At 48.6% G+C, this 19,657-nt stretch overlaps 4 protein-coding genes across 11 annotated transcripts; 1 reads left to right on the top strand and 3 right to left on the bottom strand.

Moving 5' to 3' along the window:
- Nucleotides 1–33: 33 nt before the first annotated feature.
- Znf70 (zinc finger protein 70) lies at nt 34–7,631 on the bottom strand. The gene is made up of 2 exons (XM_048785071.1): nt 7,474–7,631; nt 34–4,227 (listed from the first exon to the last, which is right to left on the bottom strand). Exon 2 carries the CDS (start codon nt 4,146–4,148, stop codon nt 2,817–2,819), a length of 1,332 nt encoding a protein of 443 aa, XP_048641028.1. The 5' UTR covers nt 4,149–4,227; nt 7,474–7,631; the 3' UTR covers nt 34–2,816.
- Nucleotides 7,632–9,165: 1,534 nt separating this feature from the next.
- Nucleotides 9,166–14,790, bottom strand: Vpreb3 (V-set pre-B cell surrogate light chain 3). Of its 2 annotated transcripts, none has more exons than XM_015500187.2 (3): nt 14,695–14,790; nt 10,443–10,566; nt 9,166–9,638 (listed from the first exon to the last, which is right to left on the bottom strand). In XM_015500187.2, the coding sequence occupies exons 2-3, from the start codon at nt 10,492–10,494 to the stop codon at nt 9,316–9,318; spliced, it is 375 nt and encodes a 124-aa protein (XP_015355673.1). In that variant the 5' UTR covers nt 10,495–10,566; nt 14,695–14,790; the 3' UTR covers nt 9,166–9,315. The 2 variants fall into 2 exon arrangements, with proteins under 2 accessions (XP_015355673.1, XP_048641027.1); XM_048785070.1 differs by having other exon boundaries at nt 9,166–9,590.
- Nucleotides 14,791–14,853: 63 nt separating this feature from the next.
- Nucleotides 14,854–17,688, top strand: CUNH22orf15 (chromosome unknown C22orf15 homolog). 7 transcript variants are annotated; one of them, XM_048785064.1, is made up of 7 exons: nt 14,854–15,183; nt 15,637–15,768; nt 15,896–15,982; nt 16,054–16,212; nt 16,453–16,527; nt 16,609–16,765; nt 17,097–17,688. In XM_048785064.1, exons 1-6 carry the CDS (start codon nt 15,159–15,161, stop codon nt 16,746–16,748), a joined length of 618 nt encoding a protein of 205 aa, XP_048641021.1. In that variant the 5' UTR covers nt 14,854–15,158; the 3' UTR covers nt 16,749–16,765; nt 17,097–17,688. The 7 variants fall into 7 exon arrangements, with proteins under 7 accessions (XP_048641021.1, XP_048641020.1, XP_048641023.1 ...); XM_048785063.1 differs by having other exon boundaries at nt 14,868–15,183; nt 17,094–17,688; XM_048785066.1 differs by having other exon boundaries at nt 14,877–15,183; nt 15,694–15,768; nt 17,094–17,688.
- Nucleotides 17,660–19,587, bottom strand: Chchd10 (coiled-coil-helix-coiled-coil-helix domain containing 10). The gene is made up of 4 exons (XM_015500340.2): nt 19,425–19,587; nt 18,948–19,167; nt 17,974–18,115; nt 17,660–17,873 (listed from the first exon to the last, which is right to left on the bottom strand). The coding sequence occupies exons 1-4, from the start codon at nt 19,463–19,465 to the stop codon at nt 17,854–17,856; spliced, it is 423 nt and encodes a 140-aa protein (XP_015355826.1). The 5' UTR covers nt 19,466–19,587; the 3' UTR covers nt 17,660–17,853.
- Nucleotides 19,588–19,657: the final 70 nt, after the last annotated feature.

The raw sequence follows: 19,657 nt of genomic DNA, 5'->3' as shown, positions 1-19,657 counted from the left end.
ATATATATATATATATATATATATATATATATATATATATATATATATATATATGATTAATCATATCTAAATGATTAATCTTAGAATTGGAAAGTATTAAGCTGAGAGAGAAAACATGTTTTAACAAAACAAATTAGCAAACAAAATCAAAAACTGGAGTTTTATAACACTCAACAACATCTATATAAATCACTGTAGGAAGAAGAGAAAAAATGTAAAGCAAAAAAAGACAACTCAATTTAAAAATAGTTAAAATATTATCAGGGACCATATCTTATTATAACTTTACATTGTTTGGGAATCTAAATAAAAAGATAGTTCTAAAAAATACATAATAGAACAGTGAAAAAAATTAAAAAACAAAACAAGGCTCTGCTTATACATACATCCAAAAAATAGAAAAGTGCCTGGTCTAACCATGTTTACAGAAGAATCTGTTAACCCTTGGGGGATGGGTTAATTCCTATGTTATATAAAAAGAAGGAAAGGAAAGGGGGAGGGAGGGAGGAAGAGGAGATAGAAAGTGCATACTCCAAAAGGTGAGAACTGCATAAAGTGAATTATGAGAATCCAGGCATGAAAAGAGAGGGCAACAAACAGCCTGAATTCTGTGTGGCTTTTTCAGAGGAGGTAAATCAGTTTGGCTGAAATAAGGATCTATGTGCAGAAAAGCTCCTGAAAGATAGCTTTAAGGAGAATGGTGACATGTGCAAAGTGGTGCTTAGAAATCAATTTGGCTGGAACACGCAGGAAAAGCAGAGAGAGACCCTGATGGACGCTTCCTGGATAAGGACAGGATGACCAGGGCTGAGGTGGAATGGGGATGGGTAGTAAAAAAGAGGTAGATCTTTCAGGGGACTCTGCCTAATGCCACCTGCTGCCCCAACTGTTTCTTAGCATTCTCTCTTCACTTCTGATAAATGACAAGACCTTGAGTGAAAGCTGCCTGTAAACAGCACCTGGGACCACCTGTCAGGCCCTGGACCTCCAGAGTCCAGCTGGTTATGCACAGGATTCTTGGGGACACTGGGCAGTCAGAACTCTTAGCGGGATTTCTCCAGTCTATCACACCCATGGTTCCAAACCTCTGGCCTACCAAGCCTCACTTATTAAAGAACAAATACAGCTTTCCGTATTTATTCATCAAAACTATATATAAATGCCACACTGAGCTTCTGAAAAACTGAGATAACCAGCATCACCATGATAAATTCATCTGATTCCAGTGGTAAGTAAACTTTTGGAAAACTTCAAAAGAGCTCAGATTGCCTCTTTCTCCACTACCTCTGAGAAGCTGGGAGCCTGGAAAGAGGGATAGCCAGCACTAATATACCCATGATGCTGGGGATGTAGCTCAGTGGTAGAGCACTCACCTAGCATGTTCAAGGCCAAGGTTCAATCCCCAGCACCACGAAAATCAAGGGGGTATTCCCTGGCCAGGGACAAGGGCTTATTTATTGGCCAATCATCACTGCCTGAGCTCATACCCAGGGGACTGGGGGTAGGAAACTGAGACAGAATGGCAAACAGGCTTGCTTGGCCACAGCAAGCAGGCTGACATTAGATGCTGTTGGGGCTGCATGAAAGCTCAGCACAGGGCTCCCATCTTGGCCACACACTATAACTTCTAATTACCTGGGGAGTTTTGAAAAAAACCATTGTCAGGGACCCAACTCTGGGGATGCCGATTAAATTGGTCTAGTGGGACATGGGTAAGGGCACTTTTTAAATAGCCCCCAAGTGAATTCCATTAGGACAGAGAATACAGGAGCATGGATGACACTGCTGCAGCAGAAGGCTCAAGTTGGTGTCTAGGAGAAAGCATCAGTATGTGGGACACTTCTCTGGTCTGCAGGGAATGTGCTTCTGGGTAAGCAGGGGTCACTAAGGTTCTCCATTCTCAACTGCCAAAACACTTTCAAGTGTAGCCTGGTTCCTACTCTTAGAGGTAAGTGTCCAGGTTCCATCACCCCAATCCCTTGGAAGGGGAAACAGACTCTGGGGCAAGTTATGGGACCTGCTCAATGTCATACAAATAGGATGGAGTAGTCCTGGGACTTGAACCCAGCCTCTTCATCTCATCACCTGCTTCCAACATCCCCAGCTAAGTCACAGCCAGATGTTGAATATACTCTGCCCACAAGAGGACCAAATTTCCACCCTCTTATGACAGAGCCACCTGACAGAATCTTCCCTAATGATAAGTTATAAGACCACACTAGGGGCTCACTGCTGTCACTCCCAATCCCTCTCACCCTCCTTTGTCCTATTAACCTATTTTGGTTCTCCCTAATGCCCAACCCCGGCAGACAATTCTATTTTGCCTCTGCTCTATCTACTGAATTCATTTTCTTCAGCTGACTTGGACTGTAAGCATGGTTTCTAACTTCTGAAAGTGTCAGACTGAGGCAGACTGATTTAAAGTTCATTTGACGTTTTCCTGGGCTTAACTAAATTTTCTGCCTCTTGAAATTTCTTCTTCTTCTAGACTTGGAAAAAAATGAAGAGAGGGCAAAACAAAATTTCATAGGCTTGAAAGTCAAAATGAGAATGAGAAACTGAAAACCTGTTCTCTTTGGGGGCTCACTTCCCTATTATCCCATCCTCCCTTCACCCAGGAAGCCTGTTGAGAGCATGGTGTGCTTGGCCAGGTGTCATGTGGAACCTTCCTGCTGGGGGGAATGGTCAGGAGGGCCTTGTGGGAGAATTTCCATCCAGCATTGTTATCAGGGAGGTAGGTGGAGTCTAAGAGACAAAGAAATGTATGTATGGGCTCCATCTGGCAAAGGCTTCCAACATCTGGAAAAAGGCCCCATCTACAGCTTCTCCCCAGCATGGATTTTCTGATGCCGGATCAGGTGTGAGCTCCCCCTAAAGGACTTGCCACACATGTTACACACATAGGGCTTCTCTCTGGTGTGGGTTTTATAATGCTCAATGAGAGCTGACCTGTGCCGGAAGGCCTTTCCACATTCGCAGGAGTAGGGTTTCTTGCCAGTGTGTATTCTCTGGTGCTGAATCAGTGCAGAGCTGTGGCAGAAGGCCTTGCCACACTGACAGCACTCATAGGGTTTCTCCCCCGTGTGGATCCGCTGATGCTCAATGAGCGACGAGCTCTGGCTGAAGGCCTTCCCACACTTATGACACTTGTAAGGTTTCTCACCAGTGTGGGTCTTCCGATGTTCAATGAGGTTGGAGCTCTGGCTGAAGGCCTTCCCACACTCTTCACATTTGTAAGGTTTCTTCCCTGTGTGAATCCGCTGATGCCGGATAAGGTGGGACCTATGACAAAAGGCTTTTCCACAAAGATCACATTCGTGGGGTTTCTTCAGAGTGTGGATTTTCCGATGCTGGCTTAGGCCTGAACTCTGATTGAAGGATTTCCCACATTCCTTACACTGATAAGGTCTCTCTCCTGTATGAATTCTCTCATGTTTTCGGAGACTGGAGCTTCTGCTGAAATCCTTCCCACATTCCCTGCACTCATAGGGCCTCTTTCCTGTGTGGATTTTCTGGTGTTGTGTGAGGGCTGAGCTCTGGCGGAAGGCCTTCCCGCACTCCTGGCACTCATAGGGCTTCTCCCCAGTATGGATGAACTGATGTCGGAGAAGGTGGGAGCTCTGGCTGAAGGCCTTCCCACACTCACAGCACTCATAGGGCTTCTCCCCAGTGTGGATGACCAGGTGTCGGAGAAGGTGGGAGCTTTGGCTGAAGGCCTTCCCACACTCATGACATGCATAGGGTTTGGCTGGCTGTGGGATATTGTGAGATACCTTAGACCCCAAGTACCCCCTGCCTGCTTCCTTACAATCAGGTGGACTGGACTCTTCTCTACCATGGATTATCTGACATACACTGAGGTCAGATTTCTGGAGAAAGGTTTCACCAAATATCTCCTCATCCTGGGGTCTGGTTTCAGAGGGGATAGTCTGATGCTGAACAGGGCTTGAGCACAGACTGAAATTCCCCTCGTAATCATCCTGTTCCACATCTTGCTCCCCAAGAGGGACCTCCTTGTAGATAACAGCCATTTGTTCCAAACCTTTTTCCTGAAGAAAAGGGTGCCCCAGGTCCTCCCCTGGGAAAAGTTCTTGCCTGTCCTCAAACACAAAGGTCTCACCAAACTTCGTTGCTGAGGGAACCTCCATTGTGAATCTGGTATCACCCCCAATGACTGTGTATCTTTAAAAATGCTCTTCTTTGGGTCACCTTTACTGTTCTCACAATCTGAAAATAACACAAGGGACGTTGTCAAGTCAGCAAATCAAACAACTGTCAGGTACCTCCTTCCTGTGCTAGACTCTATGGTTGAAAAAATCTTGCCCTTAAGATGACAAGTTTCACTTACCAGAAACAATTGTAAGGAAGACAAATAGACACAATCAAATGCCACATCATTTCTAAGGGCTGAAACAAAGGTAGGTTAAAAGAGGAAGTGGAGCCATTGTGGAAAAGAAGGCAAGTCTCCAGCTACATGACAATGCTATGGGTGGATTTTCTTGGGAAAGAGACACAAAACTTCTCTCCTACCCTAGGTTAATGACACAACCACCAATCAGGTGCCCAATCAGAACCCTAGGAGTTAGTCTAGACCCTCTCCATTATTGCCCCACCTGGCCCATCCTGTCCTTTTCCTGAGGTATCATGCAAAGGGTCTCTGCCCTCTTGCCCTCACTTGCCACTGTGCAGCTCAAGCCTGACTGCAACTCCCCAGGATTTTTTCAATACTCACCTCTTAACCAGCTACCTACCTACAGCTTCTATCCTTCCCCCTGGTCCATGCTCTATACTAGCACCAGAGTGAAGTACCCAAAGCACAAGCCTGACAGAGTCCTTTTCATTCTTGGATCTTCTAACATTCCAGCTCTTTCACTAGGGCCTTCACACCTGGTCCCTCAGTCTTCTCTCCTGTCTCTCTTTCCCACATACCAACTTTCCAGCTCAACATTCATTTGTACTACTTTTGTATTTTCCCAAAAGGTCCTTCCCCTGTTCTTAGATTACCACTTGCTTGTCCTTCCATACTCTGTCCAAATAACCACTCTTTTCTGCACCCTTAGATTCTTGACTATCTGAGACGTGCCCCCTTAGTGACCTGAGGTAATGGGTATACCCACCACACTGCATGTTTATAATACTCTCCTCCCCATTAGCCTTCCAGCTTCCTAAGGGCAAATACTGTGTTCCCTCACCATGCAATCCCCAATCCCCAGTATAACAATACAATCCCATGTACACAATAGTTGAATAAATGATCAAAAGGAGGAAAAGTTATCTGATTTTGTGCTACAACTGCCACACATTTTTGTTTTTTGCCAAAAAATATTTTATTCAAATAATTGTCTAGGGGAAAAAAGAGAAAATCAAAACAGGAAAAAAAAATAATTGTCTAGATGATAAAACCAATAAAAGAGACAGAAGCAGAATTGCTCCAGTGGAAGAAGGGTATTGTAGCAGGGACAAAGAAGGGAGTTAGACTATTCAGCTCTCCCACCCACTGCAGTGTCCCCTAAGAGTGCTCCTCAGCACTCCATTCAGAAACTTATCCGCTACATGAATGGGAAGTCCTCAAGTGATGGAATTATGACAGCAACACAACTCACAGTTTCCCACTATGTGCTGGGAAACACAAGGACTTTCACAAGCATATCTCATTTATTCCTCACAACTCTATACAAATGTATTATCCTTCCTCTGAAGCTTAGAGAGTAATTGACTCAAAAAAATACTAAATTAATCAGGTGGTCACCATGGAATTCATGCTATTTGGATTTTTTTTTTGGGGGGGGGTACGGGAGATTGAACCCAGTTGAACTTAACCACTGGGCCACATCCCCAGTCCCTTTTATGTTTTATTTAGAGACAGATTCTCATTAGGTTGCTGCAGCTGGCTTTGAACTCATGATCTTCCTGCCTCAGGCTCTCGAGCTGCTGTGCCCAGCTAGAATTTTTGTATGCTTGTTTGTTTCAGCCACCGGGCATGGTGGTACACACCTATAATCCCTCCCAGCAGTTCAAGAGGCTGAGGCAGGAGGATCGTGAGTTCAAAAGCAGCCTCAGCAACCTAGCAATGAATGAAACATAAAAAGGGCTGGGGATGTGCCTCAGTGGTTAAGGGCACCTGGATTCAATCCCCAGAATTAAAAAAAAAAAAAAAAAAAGTTTCAGTCAGGTGTAGGGGTAAAAAATAGCAAAGCACAGAACTAAAGTATTCTCAAAAATCCTTTGATCCCTTTGACTCCTCTTACCCTTCCTCTCCTCTTCAACAGCCCACAGTAAGCCTAGGCTTACTGATCACCTCAAATTCAATAACCCCTCATTTACACAGGGTTCTCTTCTTTGAGTTCCACCCCTTTGCTATCTGGCTCAGACCCTCTCTCTCTACAGTAGATCTAACTATGAGCTTCCCTTCCACTCTCTAGCCAGGATCATTTTCCTCTTTTCCTCACTTCTTTGTATTGCAGCAATAAGCTTGCTAACTCCCAACCTTCCCTAACAATTAAGATGTTAAGTGTTGCCCAGGAAAATCATACCACTATGCAAGAAACCACAACAGATACCAAGTTTTCAGTTTCAGCTGGAACCTCAGCACTCAACACTAGCATCCAATGACCTTATTTGCCAAATCTCTCTGTTCTTAGTCCTCATCTTCCCACCCCATCTGGCATTGCTAATCAATACCTCCTCCAAACAGAACATTTCAGAAGGTATAAACTGTCAAGCCTGGGGATACCGACACACGGACACATTTTGTTTGGCACACAAAGAGTTGGACTTTTCTTTAATGGTCAATATTTAAAACTCAGTAAGTCTCTAGCTTCCTCTTGAAAACCTGGAAGATGTGGCAATCTGGGCCCACCCTTTCACTAACCCACGTTGCCTACCTAAGTACCTGAAAACTTTTAAGTTGTCCCCATAGTCCCTCATCCCTCCTTTATTCCTTTGGCTTCTGCAAGTTTGCTCCACAATTTTCATACCCTCTGATCCCTCCTGCCTGATTATCTGTGGATTGCAACTCTTCCTCCACCCACCTGTTAACTCCTGGCGTTGCCAAGGTTGCCTCCTTAGAGGTTGTTTGTCACTATGTAGTCCATACCCGCTGAAGTCTCCACTCAGGAGTAAAAAAAAAATTAGTAATCCTTTATCTATCCCCAAGAATGTGTTACATGTTTTTGGACCGAAAATACAAAGGTCTGGAAACTCCATGTTTCCCAACTCTCTCGGTGCCTTTCCCAGCTCCTCTTGCATTCGTCACCCCAGCCTCCAGGTAGCCCCTGGGTCCTGGGCACCTGGTAAACCCTTAGTGCGGTCAGGATCTCCTGACTGGAGGCCCGGGAGCGGCCGCAGACCCACACGCGCTCCCCAGCGCCCCTACAGGTTTCCCACCGATTAGGGACACCCATACGCCGGGACACCCGAGGGACAGGTGGTCAGGAAGACTTGGGTCACACTAGCGGATGCGATGCAACTCACCTGGGCCGGGGCGGGGCGAGGCGGCTCACCTGGGCCGGGGCGGGGCTGCGGGGGGGCGGGGCTACACCTGACCAGCTCCAACCCCAGCAGACGCGGCCTCACTCCGCCGCAGCTGCTGACTCCGAGCCTGAGATCGCCGGAGTGCCCAGAGCCCCGCCCCCTGCCCCCGAGCACTTCCGGGACCGCTCTAGTCAGCGTGGAGGTCCCAACGTCTCGGTGGTCCTGCTGTACGCTTCAGCCACCTCGATCCAGAGGCACTGGGACAGCCAGGAGAGTCTCTTCTGGGCGGTGCGGTGATTCCGTCCGTCCCAATTGGGAGTCTGGCCGTGGAAAAAACGGCTGCCCCAGCTTTGGTCGGAGTACTGGGAGGAAACAGGCCGGGAAAGGTGGCAGATCTAGAGCCACAGGCGCCTGTACGACTTACCCTGGGGCTGTATGCAACAGAGGCCTTCAGGATAAGGAGAGGAAGGTCTCAGAATTGTTGACAGATCCAGGGGTCCCGTTTGCATTCACCACCCAGGTTAGATCTGGGCCTGCCCCTTCCCCACAGAGACAGGAACTTTGTGCATCTTTGTGCTGACCTCCAGGAGGTTAATCTTGGGGCACCAGGAAGGAAGAATAATGTGTTTGGGCTTTTTTATTTTGTTTTTATTTTGTGCTGGAGATTACATTCACGGCCTTGTGTAAGGTAAGGCAAGCACTTACCACTTAATTACATCTCCAGACCGAGGGATGTCTGTTTTCCCACATTGGGGACTGAACCCAGAGCTTCACATATGATAAGCAAGTACTGAGCTACAACCCCAGCCCTTTTTATTTTATTTTTAAAATAATTTTTAAATTATACATGGACACAATATCTTTATTTTGTTTACTTATTTTTATGGGGTGCTGAGGATCAAACCCAGTGCCTCACATGTGCAAGGCAGGCGCTGTGCCACTGAGCCACAACCCCTGCACCCTTTTTATTTTATTTTGAGACCGGATTTCAGTAAGTTGCTCAGGCTATGCTCAAACTCCCAAGCCTCCCAGATACCTGGGATTACAGGTATGAGCCACCATGCCCAGCAAGGCTGTGTTTTTGAATGTGCACATGCCCCTGTCCCAGACACTCAACTCGGCTTCTGATGGCTGCATCACCTGTCAGCTCACCCTCTCTGTCCAGTTGCTCCATCCCTTGATGTATCTGCTCAGACTGTGGGGAAGCCTCCCTCAAGAGAACACACTGTTCCCAAGAGGGGGGATATTGCTCTTGCCTTCTGCCTGCCTTCCTCCTTCAATACTTCAGCTCTAGCCCTCATATGCCTCAGAGTCTCTTCCATGTCCCACACCACCTACACACACCTTGCTATCTCAAGGATAAGTGGGGCCTTCGGCAAAAACCAGGTAGGGAGACAGAGTCTGCCCCTCCCCAAACCAGCTGGTCCATGGGGACCAGCCACCAGATTTGTGAGCGTTGGACCACAGTCAGCCAGCCATGCAGAGCCGGGGGTGGCAAGGGCTGGTTCCTTTTTCATTCTCTCTAGCACCCCAGGTCACCGGAAAGCCAGGCCACCAGTTTGAGCCTCTGGGGGCCAGGGGTAGGGCCGACCACTCCCCAAGGGTCTCAGGTGTTTCCTTTTCAGCAGCCATCCCCAGAAACCACCCCCCCCCACACACACACACACACACACAGTCCTAGACCAATCACAATCACTTTTTCAGCCAGGATTTCATGGCTGTTATTGACATGTTGAATGTTATTAGCCCATTTTACAGAGGAAGGCTCAGAGAAAGAGAGGTTCCAAAGGTCAGGGGCAGAAGTGGTAGGCAGGCAGGAGAAATTCACTCCATACCCCACCCCTAAGGACCAAAGCCGTAGCCAACAGAGCAGTAGTAATCCGCATCATCCTCAGGCTGCACAGGGCTGATGGTTAGAATACAGGCATTGTGAGCTATGTCCTTGGCAGCTGAGAATCGGTCAGGAATGTCAGCAGGCCGGTGGTGGTCCTCCTCTGAGCGGTAGTAGAGAAGGTAACGGGGGGCACTGCCTGCCCGCTGCTGGTACCAGGATACACCGTAGTCCCCAATGGTGGTATGTGGGGGGATGAGCGTGCAGGAGAGCTGAGCCACTTGGCCTGGGAAGACCAGCAGTGCATCTGGTTGAGCCAGAACTGGCTGGGACACTAAGAAATACAGATTCATTCAGGCCCAGCCTGGGCCCCTTCCCTCCTGCCCCTGCCTATGAAGGCTTGGTCAGACCTCAAAGAGATGCCCATTCCCAAAGGGTTCATAACCTAGTGTGGTAGGACTAGCACTGAATCAGATGCAGGAAACCTTGTTCCATGTGACTTATGGTGTTGTTTTTAGGCCTCCATTTCTCTCTGTGAGTAAGGGCTTTGGAACCAGTGACCCTCATGTCATTGTTACTACCATGTCCCAAAAAAATCCATGTTCATTTGAAAGCCTAGCATTCAAAGTATTGGACTAGTGCCCTCTGGGTATTTCTGATGTCCGGCTCCCTTTCTCTCAAGATTCTTCCCTGTTTCACAAACTCTGGTTATAGGCTTACACCCCAGGAAACTCTAGGCTGCACCACCTGTCAGCTCAGCCTCAGTCCACTGGCTTCTCAGGACATTTTCAGTGTTAGGTTGCCTCTGAGGCCTTGTGGGATAGTAACTTTCTACTATCCCTTTCCTCTATAAAACTAAGGTGATTCTCTCCATTCTCCTAAGACCCCAAAGGATAAGAGCCCTAAGGGACCCTGGCAATCTGATCATTCACAAATGGAGAAACCAAGGCCCACACAGGGAAAAGATTTACCCCAGGTCAGTGGCAAAGCTGCCTGGAGCCAGCTCTCCTCTTCACCTGAATGCCTTTCCCAGGATCCTCCTTATAGTCCCTACAGATTTGCTTCCTTGCAGGGACCTTCTGGGGCTAGTGCCTCCCCCACCCCTTTCTCAAATAAGCCAGGCCAAGGGAGGACTCACCTGCTAGGAAGACTCCCATCAGAAGGAGGACCAGGCACCTGGGGCAGACCATGGCCAGAGACTGGAAGGCTGGCAGTCTTTCTACTAAGCTTAGGTGCTTAGGGGCACAGGGCTAAGCAGGTTGCTGGACCACAACAAGGCATGCAAATCAGTCCATTGACTGAGAAGGGAGGGGTATAGCTGGGGCCAGTGGCCAGGCCCTATCTTCCCAGTGTCAGGATCCTGACACTAGGACTTCGGGAGTTCAGAAGCTTGGAAATCCTCAAGTGATAGCAGGAGATTGGAATCTGCTTTTTTGTAGCACTGGTGATACAAACCAGAACCTCAAGCATGCTAGGCAAGTGCTCTACCACTGAGCCACATTCCCAGCCTTAGAATCTGTTTCTTCATTGAGATACAACTGATATACAGGAAAGTGTGGGAGATCGTCCTTGCATGAGATTGAGTTTCCTCCCCAGCTGGGTGTGAGGTGCTCAGTCACTTTTTAATGTGGTAAAGAGCTTTCCACACCCTTCTTGGGTTTGAGAGTTTGTCATTGTGGAGGCGTGTCTCACCACTGCCCCAAAGATCCAACCACCGCACCTAACCTTGCAACACTGCCCCCCTTGACCTTCATTGGATGGGATTTTCCCCAGAATTCTTGGTTCCCCAATAAAAGCCCTCTCCCTAGCGTGCTCACTCTCTCCCTAGCCTCTTCAGTAAAACCTCGCTGCCCCCCTGGGAAGCTTGAGGCTGAGGGTTCGAGGAGGAGCCATCCAGGAGCTGGTTTAAAGGTAAAATGGAGTCTGTGTCTTTAATTTAAACTCCCTGAGGATTTTTCCGCATGACCGAACCACTTACACCATCTGTGCTGGCTGCAGACTAAAGGAAAGTGTACATATAATTAACCATATAGTTCGATGATTTTATATATAAATACACACAGATTTATATATAGTGTATATACATGTAATATATAACACACATACAATACAAACATCCCTGCAACCCTACATCTGGATCAAGATTTAGAACATTTTCATGTCTCCAGAAGGCCCCTCAGCACCTTTCCAATCAGTAACAGCCTCCACCCCTGCTATAGTTTAGATCTAAAATGTCTGTTAAAGGCCCATGTGTTAAAGCCTTGGTCCCTGGCTTGGCTCTATTGGTAGACCCCAGTGGAAGACAGTCAGATCAATGAGGGTGTGACCTTAAAGGGGATAAATGGGACCCAAACTCCTTCCTCTTCCTCTCTTTCATTCCCTGGACTGCCTTGAGGTGAGTAGCTTTGCTCTATCTCATACTCCCCACCATGATGTGCTGCCTCAGCACAAGCCGAAAAGCAACAGAGTCAACCGATCATGGACTGAAACCTCCAAAACTATGAGCCAAAATAAAACTTTCCTATTTAGGTTGGTTATCTCTGGTATTTGTAATAGTGACAGAAAGCTGACTAACATAATCCCCCAAGGGAACCATCATTCTGACTTCAATCACTTTAGATTAATTTTGCCTTCTTTAGAACTTCTACTATAAATGGAATTATAGTGGGATATGTGTATGTGAACCTACTTCTACTGTCCAACATTATGAGAGTCCTGTGTGTGCAGCAATATGTAATTCAAAGTTCTCATAGCTGTGTATAATCTATTGTGTGAAGATACCACAACTAGTTTATCCATTTTATCCATTCTCTTATTATTAGATATCTGGAAGCTTTCCAGTCTTTGGTTAGGACCAGTAAAACTGCTGTGAACATGTTTGTCAATGTCTTTTGGTGCACCTATGTTGTCATTTTTACTGTAGAGCTACCCAGAGTGAAATTGCCAAGTGGTAGAGAATGTGCACATTTAGCTTTATTAGACACTGCCAAGGTTCCCAACATGGTTGTAGCCATCTGCACTCCCACCAGCAGGATAAGAGTTCTAGTGACTTCACATCCTCACTAGCCTTGACATTGTCAGTCCCTTTCCTTGGCCAGATGAAGGAAAGCTGAAATGGTTTTCACTACGGGTTAGAATCCCAGCTTCTGATCTTAACTGCATGATTCTAGCCAAGTTATTTCCCCTTCCTGTACCTCAGTTTCACCATCTGAAATGCACATAAGCACATTGGAAGCTGGAAAGCAATGAAGATGCAAAGATAGGATATATTGTTTCAGTGCTGAGCACACTGCATTTATTAAGTGCTATATTTTGGATCTTCAATATCACCAAAAGGCCCAGATAATAAAGGCTTGGTCCTCAGGTAGGTACTATCAGAAGATAGTAGAACTAGAACTTTTAAGAGGGGGCCTAGTGGGAGGTCTCAAGTCACTGGGGACATACCCTGGGAGGATAGTAGGAATCCATTCCCTTACTAACTCTCACTTTGCTTCCCAGTCAACATAAGATGAGCAGTTTCCTCCATCACACTCTCCCACCATGATCTGATGCCTCACCACAGGCCCAAAATAATGGGGCCAACTGATCATGGATTGAAACTAGCACTCTGACTTACAGGGGTCTGGTGGAGGTTAATGGGGAAGGGTGAGAAAAGAAGCAGAAAGAGGGGATGCAGTAGGCAAGAAGGAAAGAGAAAGAATGACAAAGAGAAACAGAGGAAAAAAGTCAAAGGAAGGATGAACACAGATGTAGATGCAGAGCAATAGGTTAAGTGTGAGACCATAAAAAAAGAAAGAGAGGAAACAGAAAGGAAAGGAGGAGAGACAGACAAACAGATATAAGGAGCAGGGAATATGGCAAAAGCTAGTGAGAAGATTAGGGTGAATTTAACTCAGTGCTAAAGCACTTGCTTAGCATGTGTGAAGCACTGGGTTTGAGCCCCAGCACTGCAAATAAATAGAGCTGATAAGAGGGACTAACTAGTAGTGAGAACTAAAGAGACAATTATGACCTGTTATTGATCCAGGAGACCCAGAAACAACAAGACAGAAGGCAGGAAAATGCAAAACAGTGAGGACAGGCTGAAAACAGTTGGAAGTTTCTTGTAAATTTAAACATATATTCACTAGATGACCCAGCAATCCCTCTTATGGTATTTACTAGAGAAATGAAAACTTTTGTGCACACAAGAACCTATAAGCAAATGTCTACACTGACTTTATGCAAATCTTACCAAACTGGAAAAAAACTCAAAATGACAGGACGTGAATCCGGACAGTGGAGCACTCCTCAGCAATAAGGATACACACAACAACCTTGATGGATCTCAAGTGCATCATGTTGAATGAAAGAAGCTAGACACAACAGGCTGCATGCTGTATGGTTCCAGTTATAGGACATACTGGAAAAGGCAAGGACAGAAAACAGAGCAGGAACTATTTTGACAGAAATAACAACTAGAGATTTCCCTAAAGATTAAGTTTATTGCTGAGCAGTGGTGAACAACGGTAATCCAGGGACTCAGGAGGCTGAGGCAGGAGGATCATAAGCTCAAAGCCAGCCTCAGCAACTTAGCAAGACCCTGTCTCGAAAAATAAATGAGCTGGGGATGTGACTCAACTGTTAAGCACCCCTGGGTTCAATCCCCAATACAAAAAAGAAAAGATTAAGTTTATCTGGGAATGTAACATTGCAATAGAAATAAATGATTCATAGTTAACTACCAGCATATTCAAGGAGATTGAGGCAAGAAGTTTTTGAAGGTGAAATGGATTACATAAAATATTTTTAAATAATAATCCTTGGCTAGAAGTATAAATAACAAGGGTGGCATCAGTCCAAGGTTAAATACACAGTTGTTGGGCAGATGTCTGTGCAGAATTATTTCTGTGTAAGGTTGTTGTGGCCTTTGTACAAGATTGTGATTCCAGCCGGGACCTTCGTGAATATTTCTTATTATCAAACATGCATAGGTAAGATTCCCTCCTCTGTAAACCTCCCAACTTTATTAATTTCGGAGAGGGGTGTTCAGGGCTCGACAAAAGTGACTCCATTTTGATTCTGACAACTTTCACAACTACAAAGAGGCACAAAGGAATTTGGGGTGGCGATGGAAATGTTCTATATCCTGACTGTGATGGATGGTTACATGAGATTTCTTAAAACTCGAAAACATTAAAAACAGCAAATTTTACTGTTTGCAAATTTTATCTTAATAAACATGGCTAACAAGAAAGAAGGGCAGAAGAACGTGAAAGTTGAGAGAGGGAGGAGAAAAGAAAAACGAGCACAGGAAGATGGCCTCGAACTGATTGGTAGCCTGCAGAGGTTGGTGATGACAGACAGACAGACAGACACACACACACACACACACACACACACACACACACCTCTTCCAGCTTGGGCCTCTTCCTGATAACCGATGTGGTCTCCGACTCTTTCATCTGAGCACCCCTGAACCCCTGGTCTCGAGCCCCCACTGTGGGCGGGACCAGAACCCGGCCTCAAGGAATGCCCGCCCCTTCAGGTCCGTTACCGGGATACTGGGGCTAAGGCATTTCCTGCCTGGAGGTCTTGGCGACTCCCGCTGCCTTGGAGACCTGCTTGGGAGCTAGGGGACGCTACTGTGACCCAGCGAGCGGCAGAAGAAAGAGGACAGAGGTCTTGGACTAGTTGAACAAGTGGCTGGCTGAGCAGGGATCTGGGCTTGGGACCACTCTCCCATCCACCCGCACTTGTACACACCTCCCCAACCCCACCCCGGAGTAGATCTGTCCCAGGCATTTCCCGAGTGAGGAAGTCCAGAGTTGGTGGCTCAAAGCCCCACCAGATCCGTCTCTTCCCCGCTGCAGCCATGTTTGTCACGGTGATGTTTGGAGGTAAGTGGGGTTCCCCAGCCCTGGAAGGCCGGTGGGGGTGAGTCACACGCAGAGGCGTGCCTCCCTCTGCCGTGGGAAAGCAGCGGCGGGAAGAAAATGTGCAGATGGGGAAGGGATACAGGGCTCAGAGAAACCGAAATAAGGAGGAGGCAAAGTGAGCACCTGGAGTGAGGCCCTTGGGGAAAATCCCGGTGGGTCCTGCCTTGATACTTCATGCAGGTTCCTCCCGGGAAGGGCTGCCAAGCCACCGGGCAGCACGTTTTTGAACCTATCGCTTTGCCATTCCGTTAGTGGTCCTCAAGCTTCAGCTCGCAACACACATCTGAAGCTGATTCACTGCTCCTCTGGTGGGAAGCTGGTCAGCGGGGTGTAGGAGGCGGGGTTAGAGCGAGGGGGCGGTTCCAGTGCGAAGTAGGCCGTCGGGGGCGGGGCCAGTGCCGGACACCAAGCTAGTTCCTAGATCAGGGCTGGGGTCTGGCCCGTGCGGGAACCTTGAGTTGTGCGCCCCAGTTATCCACATCTGTCAAGATGGATGGATGTCTGCAAAGAAGTTTATGCAAAATTGCCTGGACTACGGTGCCTGGGGTAAGTCCTAGTTCCATAGCCCTAGTCGCAGCTCTAGGGAGGGGAGAAATGGGAGAAAGTGGCAGAGGGCCCTGATTGAGGAGAAAGTAGGGGATCATACCTGCTCACCTTTACCCCTACCCCACAGCCGGCTACGGGGAGCTGGTGAACCCCTGGTGCAACCTAATGACCCTCACTGCCCATTTGAAGCAGAGGGGACAGGTCCCCCAAGATGGTAAGGAGATGGGGAGGGATCAGGGGAGGAGAGGCTGAGGGACCCCATGCAAGGGTACCAGCCCTGCCCAGCCTCTCTCCATGCCTTCCCAGAAACCATTGCCCTCTTAGCTGAGGATGGACAACTTGTGAGCCTAGGTGAGGACCTAGAGGAGAAGACTTCCCCAGCCTCCTCCAAGGGCAGTCCTCTTCTACAGGAACGAGGGACATATGTCCTTGTGAAAATCATCAGTAAGTGGACCCAAGACTCTCCCCTGCGGTTGTATTGGATTATAAGGCGGGACAGCAGGCCACAGACCACACAAAGCCCTGCTTAGCCCTCACTTTGACCAGGACCTAGCCCCAGCTTGTCCCTATCCATTACCCTGTCCTGACCCCCAGCTTGGGCCAACAAACAGATCTAGAGTAAGAGGTGGGATAGGGACCATCAGGCCAGTCAGGGGTCTTTTGTTCTCTCTCCATACTCCACAGGGGGGGAGGATGGGGCACCTACCCGCTATGAGTCCCTACTAGAGAACCTGGATGATCAGTGTCCGGAGCTGGCAGGTAAGTGTCAGGGTAGAACCCTGGGGGGAAAGGCATTTCTTCTCCCCCAGTCCCACCATCAGGGTTTCCTGGGTCTTTCAGAGGAGCTGCGCTGGCTATCAGGCGTCTCCACCATGGGCAATGGCCGGAGGAGACGCATGAGCACTCGGCGTAGCCATCGAGAACTAGAGCCCCCTTCAAGAGCTGGAAGGGTGAGCTCCCTGCCATCCAGGACTCGCTAGCTGGTGCCAGGAGCCAGGTATGGAAGAGATATGGGCACCCAGAAGTGGAACCCCTTACCAGAAGGCAGACACATATGTGCTAAGAGAGGCAGACCCTCAGTGCCAACCATGCATATCTATGCTCCCAAGATGGTTGTTACACATTGTACTGGAGATGGATCACCCCACTGGAGTGTAAGCACCCTAAGGGCAGGACTGTTCTCAGTGCTTAGGGGATGTAGAACAGGGCATATAGAACATGATAGGTGCTCAATGCAAAGTTGCTTAATGAACCCAAGGAAGGCAGAAGCAGTGTGTGTTAGAGCAATCTGCACTGAGTTTGAAGGGCCTGCTCCTTTGTTCCAGCAGGTCCCTGGACATACCACAGCCTGGCATACCACAGCCAAGTGGACAAGCTGGACTCGGAGTCAAGGGGGCTGGCCGTGACCTCTGACTCATGTGATAAGATGCAAATAGACAACAGCCCAGCAAGATTCCTCTGCCCAATCCGGAATTACTGAGACCTTGCATCATTAAGAGGAGCAAGGTCACAGAAAGGTTGTGAGGCCTCTGAGGGGGAAAGCCCCTATGATGTGGGTGCAGAGAAAGGCGCCCAGAGTCAAAAGCACAAAAGGTGCCTTCTACTGAGAAGTGGAAACAAAAGGCTTCTTCTGGGATTCCAGCCCCCAAAGTCAGATGCTCTTGAGATCACCTGCTAATGCCTCATCACCCCCCTTTGGGCTGCCCAAAGTAGTCCACCCTTGACTGCCCCAAGTACAGATTATTACAAGACTCTTCCCACCCTACCCAGGATGCCTGTTTCAGGTGATACACAGCACACTACAGTGAGATATCCATCCATCTCCCCTAATCCCAGTTCATTAGCTAGGGTGCTTCCAGCAGACAGGCCAGCAAGAGGACACACAACAGGCTGTGATTTAAAATAAACTCTTTAATTGCACATTTGTGTCTTGAGTTATCTATGGGGTAGGAAACTTCCTTCTTACTCCCAGTCCCAGTTACAATCTGTCTTCATGGTCCAGCTGTCCGTAAGGGGATGGGGTGGGTACAGGGTTAGGACCCAGGAGCCATCTCAGAGCTGGCCAATGAGTCTGCACCAACATGTTCAGGGGAGAGAGCTCAGACCTGTGGAGGGAAGGAGCAGCATAGGCTGTTGTCGCTTGCAGGTGCAAAAAGAGGGTCTGCCCCTTTCAATCCCCACCTGGGATAGGGTCCAATTTCTCACCATGGTTATATTTGCACTGCTTCAGGGCCTCACTGAAGCCCTCACACAGGGACAGGTCGCTCTGAGTGGTTGAGCAGTCCAGAAATTGTTTGATCTCATAGGAGCAGGGTCCCATCTGTAGTGGGGCAGCACGGGTAGGGGCCTGCAGGGGGGAGTGTGACAGGCAAAACTGTCAGCTCAAGGTTGATACCTAGAGATAGGTTCCAAAGCTGGGGGCTGCCTGCCTCTCCCCATATCCTGTCTTGCTGCCTCAAAGATCCCAGGTCTGACCTGCCCCTGTCTAACCTCAACTGAGCTGCTACATCCATGAAACAGAGCAAGCCAGCCACCCTCTTCAATGTCATTAAACTAATGCACACAGGGTTTCCTTGCTGCCTCACATTGGGCATGCTGGGGAGGAGCAAGGGAGGGAGGAGGAAAAGATTCTAGAATCTTTTATATACTCTGAAAATAGCCCCACCTCCTGGCTCAGCCATACTGATCCTTATGACCCTTGACCTAACTGCTAAGCGGCATTTGGATTTGGCTCAGGACTGGTAAGGCCTCAGTGGGGGACAGGTCATCAGAGACCAGGAGCCATGACACAGGCTGACCTTCACATTGGGCCTAGCAGCTACAATACTGAATTTGGGTAAGGAGAACAAGGGCTTGGTAAATTCAACATCCCTTGTCACTCTACTAGGGTTAGGTGAATTTGGGTAAATCTCTGGGTCCCACTGAACCTGGGTTTCCCATTTTTAAAGGGCTGGTTGGTATCAGTCCCTAAGAGTCCAGGGACCTTGCCCTCAAAGAGGAACAGAGCCTGCCAATAAAGTGACGGTGAGCTCAACAGCAGAGTGAGGAATAGGACCCTCCTTAGTCAAAGTCCTAGGCCTGAGGCAACTCTGTATACATCAAGACACTCCACTGGACACTCTTCCCTATGTGGCCTTGAGAGAATCCTGCCTCAGTTTCTCTTGGGTCCTGCTGCTTACCTGCTGGGCAGCAGGCTGGGCAGGCTCTGAGCTTCCTCCACTGAAGGCTCCAGTCAGGGCACTGCCCATGACATGTCCCACAGCGGAGCCCACGGCTACCCCAGCGGCCGTGGATGCCATCTGTGCCATGAGACTTGGCTGGCCCGAGGGGGCAGGAATCGGGGCAGCTGCTGAGGGCGGTGGGTGTGCAGGTGGATGGGCAGAAGGTGCCGCTGGGCGACTACAGGGATAGGAGGAAGCAGGGTTAATCCTTGCTGGACCCTAGGCCAGGGTTCTCAGGACCCTGCAGCTCCTGGAAACGACCGCCTTTACTCCCGGAAAACCAGGAGGGCGCCCCCAAATTAGATACTCGATTGCTGCCCCCCAGACCCTCCCCCCACCAAGATGGCGCAGTAACAACAAAGGTCACTACGGACGCCCTTGATAGAGTGCCCGCACTTTCCCCTCCTCCCCATGGGGTCCCTGTCCTTTTCACACCTGGCTGGCCGGGCGGCCGCGCTTCGGCTCCCGCGTGGCATGGTGGCTGTGGTGGGACTTGGAATGAGCTGAGTCAGAGACCGCTTCGTCCCCCGGACCAATGCATCAGCGGTAGTCACAAGGGGCTAAAGGAGGAGTCTAGGGCGGAGTCTTAGGGACACGCCCCCAGCTGAAAGAGGCGCTATCTCAAGCCCGGCCCTCTTTCGCTGCACCAAAGATCTGTCTCACCTGGA

The sequence above is a fragment of the Marmota marmota genome, unplaced genomic scaffold, assembly GCF_001458135.2.
Source record: "Marmota marmota marmota unplaced genomic scaffold, marMar, whole genome shotgun sequence".
Taxonomy (NCBI): domain Eukaryota; kingdom Metazoa; phylum Chordata; class Mammalia; order Rodentia; family Sciuridae; genus Marmota; species Marmota marmota.
This window is presented reverse-complemented; position numbering and strand designations above follow the sequence as displayed.

What these genes read in the sequence shown, in the direction of transcription:
- Znf70 (XM_048785071.1), bottom strand. Translation starts at nt 4,148, where the DNA reads ATGGAGGTTCCCTCAGCAACGAAGTTTGGTGAGACCTTTGTGTTTGAG.
- CUNH22orf15 (XM_048785064.1), top strand. Translation starts at nt 15,159, where the DNA reads ATGTTTGTCACGGTGATGTTTGGAG. An exon ending in TGTCACGGTGATGTTTGGAG is followed by an intron (nt 15,184 to 15,636) that starts GTAAGTGGGGTT and finishes ACACCAAGCTAG; the next exon opens with TTCCTAGATCAGGGCTGGGG. An exon ending in CCTGGACTACGGTGCCTGGG is followed by an intron (nt 15,769 to 15,895) that starts GTAAGTCCTAGT and finishes CCTACCCCACAG; the next exon opens with CCGGCTACGGGGAGCTGGTG.
- Vpreb3 (XM_015500187.2), bottom strand. Translation starts at nt 10,494, where the DNA reads ATGGTCTGCCCCAGGTGCCTGGTCCTCCTTCTGATGGGAGTCTTCCTA. An exon ending in GATGGGAGTCTTCCTAGCAG is followed by an intron (nt 9,639 to 10,442) that starts GTGAGTCCTCCC and finishes TGTATTTCTTAG; the next exon opens with TGTCCCAGCCAGTTCTGGCT.
- Chchd10 (XM_015500340.2), bottom strand. Translation starts at nt 19,465, where the DNA reads ATGCCACGCGGGAGCCGAAGCGCGGCCGCCCGGCCAGCCAG. An exon ending in CCCAGCCTGCTGCCCAGCAG is followed by an intron (nt 18,116 to 18,947) that starts GTAAGCAGCAGG and finishes TCCCCCCTGCAG; the next exon opens with GCCCCTACCCGTGCTGCCCC. An exon ending in GCAGTGCAAATATAACCATG is followed by an intron (nt 17,874 to 17,973) that starts GTGAGAAATTGG and finishes TTCCCTCCACAG; the next exon opens with GTCTGAGCTCTCTCCCCTGA.